General features: G+C 48.6%; 1 protein-coding gene across 1 annotated transcript; it reads left to right on the top strand.

Moving 5' to 3' along the window:
- The first annotated feature begins 354 nt into the window (after positions 1–354).
- On the top strand, positions 355–11,876 carry LOC119570703 (histone-lysine N-methyltransferase 2D-like). Its single transcript, XM_037918340.1, has 4 exons — positions 355–470; positions 2,566–2,732; positions 5,943–7,876; positions 11,739–11,876. The coding sequence occupies exons 1-4, from the start codon at positions 355–357 to the stop codon at positions 11,874–11,876; spliced, it is 2,355 nt and encodes a 784-aa protein (XP_037774268.1).
- The last annotated feature ends 1,171 nt before the right edge of the window (positions 11,877–13,047 follow it).

Raw genomic sequence — 13,047 nt, 5'->3', positions numbered from 1 at the left:
TATTTTTTATATTATTATTTTGGGAAAAAAAAATTTAAAATTATTAAATATATAATTAATAAAAAAAAAAAAAAAACAAAAAATAATAAAAAAAAATAATATTTAAATAAAATTATATATTTAACTGTTAAAATAAGGTAGAAAAAAAATATCTCACAATAAAGGTTGATTTGAGGAAAAGGTTTCTAATTTTTTCTAAAACCATTCAACCGGGGCTTTTTCCTTTATTGTAATACACTCAAATTATTCTTTGAATCGAATCTTTTCTTTTTTTTAAAAAAATTCATAATAATATATATAATATATATAAATATATAATATATATAAGGCCGCGGGGGCCCCGAGGGGTTAAGCATGGATCAAGACTTTGCCGACGGCAATTGGAAATTTCGAGTCCCCGCCGGCGCGTTTTTCCCTTTGGCGGAACTTCCCCTTTTGCCCCTGGCCCGGGGTGGCAACCCACCCCGTCAGTGCGGCCCAGACCGGGGTAAAAATAGAGAGGGGTGTCCGATCCCGGGGGAAAGAACGGAAACCACGCTAAAAATCCAGAAAAAACAGGAAATCCATTAACTTTCCTTGGAAGGGGTTTAAAAAAAAAAAAAAAAAAAAAAAAAAAAAAAAAAAAAAAAAAAAAAAAAAAAAAAAAAAAATATATATAAAATTTATATTATAAAATAAATTTTAAAAATAAAAAAATTTTTATATATATAATATATATATATATATTAATAAAATATAAAATATAAAAAAAACAATTTTAAATTAAAACTTAATTTCTTATTTTTAATAATAATATTATTAAATTAAAAAATTAAAAAAAATTTAATAAATCTTTAAAACAAATATTAAAAATATTTTATAATTTTTATTTAATATATATTTTTAAATTTTTAAAAATAAAAAAAACTATTATTTTTAAAAGAAAAATGGCCCCCTATAAAAAGAATGTTTTTACTCAAAAAAGGGCCCCCGGGACTGGGCCCTCCCCCCCAATCCCTTTTTAAACAAAAAAACCCCAATTTAATCGGGGGCACCCTAAAAAATGAAAAAAAAATTTTAACCCCGGGGGAGGGTTTTTCAGGTTTAACCACTCCAATCCTTTTTTTAAGGGGGGGGTTTCCTTCCTTTTCCCGCCTTTCTTTTTTTTTTTTTTTTTTTTTTTTTCGAGAATTTTAATTTGTTAAAAAAATTTTATATGGACCCCTTTTTTTCGAAATTTAAGGGGTTTTGCCGGGGGCCCCGGGGGTTTTTTTTTAATTGAGTCACCCCCTTTTCCCGGCGGGGACCGGGCTGTGGGGGGGCCCCCGGTTTCATTTCGGGGGCCCCCAAAAATTTTTAAAATAATAACCCCCCAAACCCCTGGGGGATGGGGGGGGAAAAGACCACGACCAATGGGACTTGTGTGCGCCAAAATAAAAATTAAAAAAAAAAAAAAAAAAAATATATATATATATATATATATATTTTTTAATTTCCTTTAAATTTTTATATTTTTTATTTATTGTTTACAAATTAACTTTTAGTTTTTTAAGGGGAAAACCCTTTTTTTCTTGGCTTTTACACAGGGGGTTTCCCATTTTTGAAAAATTTTGGGAAAACCTTTTCCCTTTCAATTTTTTAAACCAATTTATTTTTGCCCCTTTTTTTAATTCTTTTTTTTTCCAAAGAATTCCCCCTGTTCTGGGAAAAAGACCCCTAATGGAAGGGGAAAAAAAAACCCCCCGAAATGCTAAACCGGGCATTGGGGTTTAAAAAAGGGGGGGTGGGAAACGCTGCTTTCCCAAAAAAGGTTGTATTTTTTGATTTATTTAAAAATTTTAAACGGGAGGTGTGGAAAAAGGGAAAAACCCCCCAAGCAGGGCCCACCCCCCCTGCGATTAATAAAAAAAAAATTTTATTTTTTATATATATATATATATTATATATACACATTTTTTAAAATATACACACATATAAAACTTTAAATTTTTAAATTTATCAATATATTATAATAAAATATATAAAATATATAATATATTTTTAAATATAATCATCATCAAAAAGGGTTTTTATCAGGGGTTTGAGCACCGTGGGGGCCCTCTCCCCCATCCTTCCCCAAACTCAACTCGATTTGCTTTAATAATAAAATTAATATATATATATAAAATATATATAAAAATAATAATATATTATGTGGGGTGGTGTGTTTTGGGTGTGTGTGTGTGTGTGGGGTGTGTGTGTGTTTTGTGGGGTTTTTAAAATGTTGGGTGTTTATATGGGGGCCGCGGGTTGGGGGTCCCAAAAAGGGGGTTAGAGCTTTCGGACTCAAGACTGTCAGGGAGGGGAAATCGGAGTTTCGGGGATTTCGGGGTCCCCGGCCGGCGCTTTGTTTCCCTTGGGAAAGGGAAAAACTTCATCTCGTTTGGGCCCCCAAGCCACTGGGGGGGCCAAGCCAGCCAAGTCGGGGCCGGGAAAATAGAGAGGGGACTGTTTAAAAAAAACCGGGCGGAAGGCAATGGAAAACCCAAAACCCCCTCAAAATTGGGTTTAAGAAAAAAATTCATGGAACCCCCAATGATTTTAAAGGCCCCCGGTGGCCAAAAAGGGGTTAGAGCTTTTGGGACTCAAGCCTGTCCCCGACGGAAACTCTGAATTGGGGGGTTCGAGTCACCGCCCGCCGCGGGGTTCCCTTAGGAAAAGGAACTTCCCCTTTGAGCCTCCCAACCAGGGGGGCCAAGCCACCCAAAGCCAAGGTTGGCCCCAAGCCCGGATAAAATAGAGAGAATGATTCCCAAAAAAAGGAAAAAAGGGGCACTCTCCGGGGAAAAGGGAAAATTGGGGACCCTACCCGTACTCATTTCCAAAAAAAAATAAAAAACATGAAAATACAATTAATTTACATGCTGGGCCCCACGGCCCCTAAAGAAAAGGGAAACCTCCCTTTAAAAGAAGAAGTTGTATTATAAAATATTTATATAAATAAAATTATAATTAATACTATATATATATAAAATATATAAAAAGTAAGTCCGGGGTTTCCCGGGCCCTTAAAAAAGCTGGTAAATGCAAAGCGTGGGTTTTCTTGAGGGTCAAGGTTGAGATCGCTGCTTTTGGGGGCCATAAGGAACCAAAACCCAGGAGGGTTTTCCCAAATCCGGGTGTAAAAGCAGAAGTTTTTGTTTTGTTGGTGAAAAAACCCCGGGGTACAAGGTCTTGGGTGGGGGTTTGGGAAAAATGTATTTGGGTTAACTAGATTTTTTGTACTACAGAATTCAAAAAAATCTTTAAACCCCTTTTATTTATATCTCCCAAAGGGCCCAAATTTTCCAAAAGGTGTCATTTTTTTGATCCTTTTTGCCCCCACTTTTGGGATTGAGGTCTCCCCTGATTTCTTTTTAAACTTGGGGAGGGATGGTTTTCTAAAGTTTTTTGGGAGAGTGTTAAAAAATTTTTTATTTCTTCCCCACGATATCCTCTGGAAAAAACATGAACGATATGAAAATGCCAAAAAACATCATGCAAATTAAAAAAAAGCCATTTTATGCCCAAAAACAAGCAACTGTAAGGGCCCCAACCCCTTAGGGTTAACAGAAAGGGTTTAAAGTCAAACTAGGAGTATGACAAGGTTTTTCATTCGTCCCCCGCCCCCTCTTAACATATATTCGAAACAATTATGAGAGGTGCTCTAGAGAAATTTTGAAGGGGAAATGTAAAATGGGAGGGGGTACAAAATATCAAATCTAAGGTACGCCGATGATAAGTTTTTAATTGCCCGGGAGTATCACTGAACTACAAAACAATTAGAAAAGTTAGAGAAGCAAGCGAAAAGGCGGGGTTGTTTCTTTAATACCAAGAAAACTAAGGGCTGAACAATGAGGGGCATGTTCCCCCCAATGGAAAGGTTTTTGAAAAGTGAAAAAGTTATTACTTGGAAACCTTTTAAAAATAATAAATTGAGGGTTACCGGAGATAAAAGAAAAAATACCATTTCCAAAAAAAGCCACGTTGCTCTCAAAACATCTGGAAAGACCGAAGATTACCTTTCGGAAAAAGCTGAGGTTTTTGAACAATTAGTTTTCCCAAATTTCATCATATGGTTTTTGGTTTGGGGTTTTTGAAAATAGATAGACAAGAAAAAAAAAATAGTTTTGAAAAAGTGGGGTTAAAAGGGGAGTACTACGTTTAACTGGACAGAGAAGAAGACGAAATAATGGAAATGTTGAGAAAAAAAAAATTGTAAAGACGGCTGTTGGACATCTTTAACAGGAGGAAATTTAAAATTTAGTTAAAGTGATGAGAAGTAAAAATATTTAGAAAGACTTGCTGACAGGGATGGTGATAGGAAACAGAGGAAGAGGGAAACGAAGACAAGACCCGAGCGGGCAATATCAAAGATATTTTCGGGCTGTCGATGGGACAAGTGGAAAGAAAACCCTAAGATCAAGGGTTAGTGGCGAAAGGGTGGGGAGAGGTTTCCCCCGGCTGCTCAAAAAATGAGGATACCGTTATTGATGAGATCCTACCTTGGGGTTTCAAAACGTTATGTGAAAGTTTATACGTTGATCACGATATCCTCTGGAATTAAAAATGAACCCATATGAAGTATCCAAAAAAAACATAAACCACCCAATAAAAGCCATGTAGGGCCAACAACAAGTGCTGGGAAGAACCATTATGGGTTTTAACCCGAATGATTTGAAGTCAAAAAAAGGAGTGCGAGAGGGTTGCATTCTGTCTCCGCACCCCTTTAACTTTTATTCTGAAACCCAAAAAAAGAGAGGTTTTTAGAGGGAAATTTGAAGAACTGTGGATTTTTGGGGGGGATACAAAATATCAAATCTGAGGGGAGTGATGATAAAATTTTTTTATTGCCAGCGTATCCAAAATGAACTACAACAAAATACTAGATTAAAAATTAGAAAAACAAGCCCCAAAAGGGTGGTTTTTTTTTTATTTCCCGGGAAAACCCCAGGGTCAGAAAATTCGAAGGTAAAACCCGGGAGTTTTAAAAGGGTGGACATGAACAAAACAATGAAATGGTTTTGGAAAAAGGGGAAAGGGGTCCAAATTTCTTGAAGTGTTTTAACAATACATATGAAAGATTCACCGGAAAAATAAAAGGGAAGAATTTTCCCTTTTCCAAAGGGTGCACGGTTTTCTCTCAGGTAGCATCCCGGAAGGACCGGGAAACATTGCCTTGGGACGGAGTTTGGGGGGTTGAAATTTATTAGTTTTCCCCTTTGGCCCTCATTTTTGTTTGAGTTTTTGGGGTGCTGAAAAAAATACACGGGGGGGAGGTAATTTTTTGAAAGTGGTGTTGCAGACGAGTGCGCGTTTGGCGGACAGAGAAGAAAACGATGATGGGTGCAAAGAAAAATGAATTGGGAGACCGGTGTTTGGGTCGAACAGGAGGAACTTGGGTTGATGAGAAGTGGGGGTTTTTGAAAAAAACTTGCTGACAGGAGGGTGGGGGGAAAGCAGGGAAGAGGCGGGCCGGGGACAGGACTGAGGGGACAACACAAAGATTTTGCGGGCTGCGATGGTGAAGTGGAGAGAGTATATAAAATATAATATATATTAAATTTTTAAAATATATATATTATATATACTTTATATATTATAAAATATATAAATATAATTTTAAAATAGGGCCCGGTGGCCCAGTGGTTAGAGCGTTGGACCCAAGACTTCACGAGGCAGTCTGAGTTTCGAGGGTTGAGTCACCGGGCCCTCGCGTTGTTCCCTTTGGGGAAGGAAATTCACCCCGTTTCCTGCCTGCCCCTGGGTGGAAGCCCGTTCTATAATTAATTAAATATATTATATATGTATATATTTATATATATAAATATATTTTTTTTTTTTTTTTTTTTTTTTTTTTTTTTTTTTTTTTTTTTTTTCAAGGGTTTTATAGAACTCATGTTTGAGCGGCTGGGGGTTTCACACCCATGTTTATTGAATTGTAGTTTTCTTTGTGAAACAACCCCAAGGAAAAACCCATGGCCCCTGGGGTTTCGCACGTTTCCCCCTGATCACCAAAAAAAGGTCTGTTCCCGGGTTTGACGCCCTTGGGGACGCCCGTGTCCGCGGTCTCGTCCGGGGTTTCTGTCCTCGGTTTCCCCCCGGGTTTCTCGTCCCCCGGATTCCTCCTCGATCTGTCCTGGGATTCCTCCTCGGTCTCGCCCTTTCGGATTCCCCCCGACTGCCCCTTCGGGATTCCCCCGGTTTCGCCCTCGGATTCTCCCCCGGTCTCAAAACCCGGGGTCTCCTCAGTGGGGTTCCTCACTCTCCCCTGGGCACGAAAATCGTTTATCCTCCCCCCGGTCTCCCCCGGGGGGTTTTGTCCGTGGGCCCCCGGGCCCTTTCCTCCCCGGTTGTCCTCGTTTCTCGCCCCTCGGTTTCGCCCTCAAAAACCCTCCTGGGCCCCTACTCCTCGGTCTCGTCCTCGGAAACCTCCTGGGCCCTCCGGCCTCGGTCTCGTCCTGGGAAAACCCTCCTCGGCCTCCTCCTGGGGGTTCTCGCCCCTCGGTCTCTTTCCTCGGAAAAACCCCCCGGGCCCCCTTCCCGGGTTTCCCCCGCCTCGGTCTCCCCCCGGGTCTCGCCTGGGAAAAACCTCCTGGGCCCTTTCCCCCTCGGTTCGTCCTCGGTCTCGTCCTGGGAAAAAACCTCCCCCGGCCCTTTCCTCCTCGGTTCGCCTGGGTCTCGCCTGGGAAAAAACCTCCCCCGGGGGCCTCCTCCTCGGCCCTCGCCCTTGGGAAAACCCTCCTCGGCCCGCCCTGGTCTGGGCCTTGGGTCTCTTTCCTCGGTTCGCCCCCCGGTCTCGCCCTCGGTCCCCGCCCTTTCGGAAACCCCCGGTCCCCGTCCCCCGGTCCGCCCTCGGAAAACTCCTCGGCCTCGCCCTCGGTCTCGCCCCGGAAAACCCCTCGGTCTCGCCCCCCTGGGTTTTCCGCCCCCCCGGTTCGTGGCCTGGGTTCGCCCCCCGGGTCTCGCCCTCCGGTCCGCCCTTCGGAAACCCCCCTCGGTCTCGCCTCGGTCTGGGTCCCCCGGAAACCTCCCGGCCTCCTCCTGGTTTTCTTTCCCGGGTTTCTCGTTGGGGAAAACCCTTTCCTGGCCTCCTCCCCCGGTCTCTTTCCTCGGGAAACCTCTTCGGTTGGTCCCCCGGGGTCTCCCCCCGGGGGTTTTCGTCCTCGGTCTGGGCCCTCGGTTTTTCCCCCTGGGTCTCTCCTCGGAAACCTCCTCACGGTTCCTCGGTCTGCCCTTTGGGAAACCCCCTCCCCCCTCCTCCTCGGTTTTCGTTCCATGGGAAACCTCCCGGGGTTCGTCCTCGGTCTCCCCCTTTTGGGCCCTCGCCCTTGGTTCGCATTTCGGTCCGCCCCCTCGGTCTCGTCTCGGAAACCCCCTCGGTCTCGTCCTGGGTCTGTCCCTCGGAAACCTCCTCGGCCCCCTTTCCTCGGTCTCGTTCCTCGGAAACCTCTCGGTTCGTCCCGGTCTCGCCCCCGGTCTCCCCCCTGGGTTTCTCGTCCCGGAAACCCCCCGGGGTCTCTTTCCCTCGGTCTGGGTTCCTGGGAACCCCCTCGGCCCCCCTCGGTTCTTTCCTTCGGAAAACCCCCCGGGTCTCGCCCTTTCGGTCTCGCCCTCGGTCTCGCCCTTCGGAAACCCTCGGTCTCGTCCCCGATTCGCCTCGGAAACCTCCTCGGTCTCCCCCTCGGTCTCGTCCTCGGTCTCGTCCTCGGAAACCCTCCTCGGCCTCCCCCCCTGGGTCTCGCCCTTTCGGAAACCCCCCGGGGCCTCCCCCTCGGTCTCGTCCCCCGGTTCTTTCCCGGGTCCGCCCTGGGGTCCGCCCCGGTCTCGCCCCGGGCCCTCGTCCTGGGAAAAAACCTCCTGGGTTTCCCCGTCCTCGGTTCGTCCTCAAAAAACCCCCTCGGCTCCTCCCGGTTCGTCCTGGGAAAAAAACCTCCTGGGTTTCTCCCCCTCGGTCTGCCCCCCCCCCCGGTTTTCGTCCTGGGGGAAAAACCCCCCGGGTCTCGTCCTGGGGCCCGTCCCGGGAAAACTCCTGGGCCTCCTCATCGGTCTCGTCCCGGGCTCCCCCCTCGGTCTCCCCCCCGGTCTCGTCCTTCGGAAACCTCCCCCGGTTCCCCTCGGTCTCGTCCTGGGAAAAACCCCCTGGGTTTCTCCTGGGTTTTTCGTCTCGGAAACCTCCTCGGCCTCCCCCTCGGTCTGGGCCTGGGGAAACCCTTTCCTCGGCCCCTCCCCCGGCCCTCGTCCTCGGTCTCGCCCCTGGGAAACCCCTGGGGCCTCCTCGGTTCGCCCCGGGGAAAACCCTCCTCGGCCCTTTCCTCCTCGGTCTCTCCTCGGTCTGGGGTTCCTTTCGGCCCTCGCCCCCCCGGTCTCGCCCTCGGTCTCCCCCTTCGGTCTCGCCTCGGAAAACCCCTGGGTCTGTCCTCGGTCTCGTCCTCGGAAACCCCTGGGCCCCTCCTCCCCCCGGTTTCTCGTCCTCGGAAACCCTCCCCGGTTTTTCGCCCTCGGTCTCGCCCTCGGTCTCGTCCTGGGAAAAACCCCCTCCTCGGCCGTCCCCCGGCCGCCCCCGGAAAAAAACCTTTCCTCGGCCTCCTTCTCGGTTTTAGCCCTTGGGGTTTCCGCCCTGGGGTTCGCCCTGGGTCCGATTTTTCCCGGAAACCTCCCCCGGTCCTCGTCCCCCCCCCCCCCCCAAGGTTTTCGTCCTGGGAAAACCCTCCCGGCCTCCCCCTCGGTCTCGTCCTCGGTTTCTCGTCCTGGGAAAAAACCCCCTGGGCCCTCCCCCTTGGGGTTTTGCCCTGGAAAAACCTCCTGGGGCCTCACCCCTCGGCCCGTCCCGGTCTGGGCCTCGGTCTCGCCCTCTTCTCCCCCTCGGTCTCCCCCTCGGTTCGTCCCCCGGGGGAAAAACCCCTCGGTTTGTCCCCTCGGGAAACCCCCTGGGCCCCCTCCTCCTCGGTTGCCCTTTGGGAAAACCCCTCCCCGGGTCTCGTCCCCCCGGTCTGGGCCCTGGGCCCCGCCCCCGGTTCTTTCCTCGGAAAACCTCCCCGGTCTCGTCCCCCCGGTTTCGTCCTCAAAAACCCTCCTGGGCCCTCCTCCCGGTCCGTCCTCGGCCCGGGTCCTGGGGAAAACCCCTCCCCCCGGTTTTCGTCCTGGTTCGTCCTGGGAAAACCTCCTGGCCTCCTCCTGGGTCTCGTCCCGTCCGTCCTGGGAAAAACCTCCTCGGCCTCCCCCTCGGTCCTTTCCTCGGAAACCCCCGGTCTCGCCCCTCCGGTCTCGCCCTCGGTCTCGCCCTCGGTCTCGCCCTGGGTTTCCCCCCCCCTCGGTCTCTTTCCTGGAAACCTCCTTCGGTTTCCCGCCCGGGGCTCGCCCTCGGAAACCCCCCTCGGTCTGTCCTCGGTTTTTCGCCCCGGTCTCGCCCTCGGTCTCGTCCTCGGAAAACCCCTCGGCCTCCTCCCCCCCGGTCTCGTCCTCGGTCTCTTTCCTTCGGAAACCCTCCTGGGCCCCTCCCCCCCCCCTCGGTCTGTCCTCGGAAACCCCCCCCCGGTTGTCCTGGGTTTTCCGCCTCGGTCTCTTCCTCGGTCTCCCCCCTGGGGGTTCCCTGGGGAAAACCCCCTCGGTCTCGCCCGGGGGAAACCCCCTTTCGGTCCCGTCCCGGAAACCTCCTGGGCCCCTCCCCCTCGGTTTTTCGTCCTCGGAAACCCCCCGGCCGGGCCCCCCCCTCCCCCCGGTCTCGCCCACCCGGGAAACCCCCCCCTCCTCCTGGGTTTCCGCCCTCGGTCTGTCCTGGGAAAACCCTTTCCTGGGCCCCTTTCCTCGGTCGTCCCCCGGAAAAAAATCCTGGGCCCCTCCTCCTCGGCCCGTCCTGGGAAAAACCTTTCCTCGGTCTCGTCCTCGGCCCTGTCCTCGGAAACTCCTGGGCCCTCCCCCTCGGTCTCGTCCTCGGGTCTCTTTCCTGGGAAAAACCCCTGGGCCCTTTTCCCGGTCTCGTCCTGGGTCCGTCCTCGGAAACCCCCTCGGTCTCGTCCTCGGTTCCCCCCCGGGTTCCTCGTCCTGGGGTCTCGCCCTGGTCTCCCCCTCGGTCTGGGTCCCCCGGAAAAACCTCCCTTCGGTCTCGCCCCGGGTCTCGCCCCGGGGAAAACCCTCCTGGCCTCCTCCTCGGGTCTGCCCTGGGTTGGGTCCTCGGAAACCTCCTCCCCCTCCTCCTGGGTCTCGCCCCTCGGTCCCCCGTCCTGGGAAAACCCTCCTGGCTCGTCCTGGTCTGGGCCCCGGGTTTCTCGTCCCGGTCTCCCCCCTCGGCCCCTCCCCGGGTTTCTGTCCTGGGAAAACCCCCGGGTTCTCGCCCCGGGTTTGGGCCCTCCGGAAACCCAGGCCCTCCTCCCCCGGTCTCGCCCTTTCGGCCCGTCCCGGGAAACCCCCGGGCCTCCCCCTTTTGGGTCTCGCCCCTCGGCTGGGTCCTCGGAAACTCCTCGGCCCTCCTCAGGTTTGGGTCCTCGGTCTGCCCTTTCGGTCTCTTTTGGGACTAAACTCGTCATCGTTTAAGCTCCCCCTCCTACTCCCCGGGAGTTTTTCGGCCCCTTCTTTAGTGGCTCCCCACCCCAAGCCGAGTAGCTCCTAAACCCGACCCGGTCTCTGGGGATTGGGTGAAAAAAACCCTTTTTCCATCACGTATTAAATATGTTTATATATATAAATAATTATTTTAAAATTATATATTTAAATATCTATAAAATTATATATATTATATATATATAATATATATAAATATATTTTGCTATTATATAACCCCTTATATTATTTTATGGATATATATATATATATTATATATTTTAAAATATATAAAATATATTTTATATATATTATATATTTTAATATAATAATATATTTATATTTTAAACATATATACACGTGTTTAGGATTTAATAAATAAAGGTTTTTTCTAAAAGAAACTTTCCGAAAAAAGAATTTTTGGACAGGGTAATGCGAAAGGAAGAGGTTAGAAAATCTTAGCTTTGAAAGCAAGAGGGGAAAAAAACAAAGGGGCGGGGGGCAGACAAAGACCCAACCTTATAAAACCCAAGATAAGTAGATGGACGAGTATAAGGGAAAAGGGAAAAATTTTTTGAAGACCAAAAAAAGACAGAAAAAGGGGAAATCCATGTTTCCCCAAAACGTCCTTGGGGAAAGGGGCACCGGGGGAAGATAAAATGTTTTTATATTGGTATATATTATATATAAAAAAAACAAAAATCCCTTTACAAAACATATATTTTTTAATTTTTTTAATATATATATATATATATAATTATAAAATATATAAAAATTAATTTTATATATATATTATTATATATATGTAATCATCATCAATAAGGGTTTTATGTTTATTTTGAGACCCCCTTGGACCCTAAACCATCCTTCGCCCACTCAACCGATTTTGCGCTTTTCTTTCCTTTTTGGGTCCCATCGAAAAACCGCAAATACTTTGATGTTTAGTCAGTTTTTGGGTTTGGGGTTTGCCTTTTCCCCCTTCTTTCCTACCCCTTTCCTATCCCCAATCTCTTTTCAGCAATTTTTTCAAGTTTTTTTCTCCCCCGAGCCCCCCTGCGCTTTTCAAGACCTTTCCCGGGCGCCGACGATCCCCCTGGGATACATGGATAAAAAGGGAGACAAAAACCCGGGGGGGTATGGGCTGGGGGCAAAATCCTCGCCGGGCTCCCGCGTGATTATGAGTCCCTAGGAGGAACCAAAAGCGGGTGTCGTCCACTGGGGACTTGAAACCCCCGGACAACGGAAACCCCAAAAAGCTAGATCCCGAGGAAAACCTGGCGCCCGTCCACATTCTCGACTTGGGTTTCTCCCGCTGCGGGGGAGAGCCACAAAACCCATGAAGAAGCCAGACACCCTGAGGGGGGGGGAAAACTGGGGCGTGCCCCTTTCCGAAAAACCCCCATGAAAACCGAAGGCGAAAATGCCTGGCCTCCCCGCTCTTTTTTAGGGGGCTGTTTTCGAGAGGATGACTTTCCCCCGTGAAGTCAGGGGAAAGGCACAGTTTTGTGGGAGTGCCAGCCCCGAAAAGCCCCCCCTGTTTGGGCCCAGTTCAGGAGTGCGAGGGAGCGCGATTTCCCTAGCTGTGAAAACACCGTTTTTTGGGGTTGCTAATAGCCGGGAAACTATTTTGTGTTTAAAAAGAATTTTTTCTTTATTTAAGGCCGCGGGGGGCCGAAAAGGGTTTTGAGAATTTGGACCCCAAGACTGTCACGACGGGCAATCTGAGGTTTTAAGGGTTTTTTGAGTCAACCCGTCGGCGCGTTGTTCCCCTTTGGGCCCAAAGGGAAATTCAACCCCGATTTCCTTTCCCGGCCGTATCCGGGGGAAAGCCGCTAGCGGGGGGAAATAGAGAAAGGTGACCCAAAAAAAAACACCGGGGGAAAAAGGGAACGGGCCCAAAAAAACGCCTAAAATTGCCCCAAGGGAAAATCAGGGGAAAACCCGATCGCCAAAAGGGCCTTGAGGACAGGGCACTTTAAAAAAAAAAAAAAAAAAAAAAAAAAAAGGGGTATAATATTCAAAATTCATATATCATCTTCCTAAGGCCCAGCCCTGTTTTGGGGGAAAACCAGCCCAAAGTCGGGGGACGGACCCAGAACCCGGGAAATAGAAAATGGTGACTCCCATAAAAAAAACCCGGGGGGAAGGCAATGGCAAAAACCCCTCCCCTTTTTAAATTTCCAAGAAAAACATGGAAAAACCCTGAACGTTTTAAAAGTCCTTGGGGAGACAGGGCCCTTTTAAAGGCCTTTGGGGGACGAGTGGTTTAAACACCGAAAAAAGGCGGACACGCGGCCGTTGAGTTGAGGGTTCGAGGCACCGGCCGGTGCGTTGTTCCCCCAAGGGGAAAGGGAAATTCCCCCTCGATTGCCTAAAAAGCCACCCGGGTGGCCAAAAACCAGGCCAAATCAGTGTGGTCCCAAAACTCCGGATAAATAGAGAGAATGATTTCCTAAAAAAAAAAAAAAAAAGGAAAAACCGGCAAATCTCCGTGGAAAAAATGGGGGGCCC

Source organism: Penaeus monodon, unplaced genomic scaffold (assembly GCF_015228065.2).
Source record: "Penaeus monodon isolate SGIC_2016 unplaced genomic scaffold, NSTDA_Pmon_1 PmonScaffold_3618, whole genome shotgun sequence".
NCBI classification, from domain to species: domain Eukaryota; kingdom Metazoa; phylum Arthropoda; class Malacostraca; order Decapoda; family Penaeidae; genus Penaeus; species Penaeus monodon.
This window is presented reverse-complemented; position numbering and strand designations above follow the sequence as displayed.

What these genes read in the sequence shown, in the direction of transcription:
- LOC119570703 (XM_037918340.1), top strand. Translation starts at nt 355, where the DNA reads ATGGATCAAGACTTTGCCGACGGCAATTGGAAATTTCGAGTCCCCGCC. An exon ending in GGTGGCAACCCACCCCGTCA is followed by an intron (nt 471 to 2,565) that starts GTGCGGCCCAGA and finishes ATGATTTTAAAG; the next exon opens with GCCCCCGGTGGCCAAAAAGG. An exon ending in CCAAGCCACCCAAAGCCAAG is followed by an intron (nt 2,733 to 5,942) that starts GTTGGCCCCAAG and finishes ATTGAATTGTAG; the next exon opens with TTTTCTTTGTGAAACAACCC.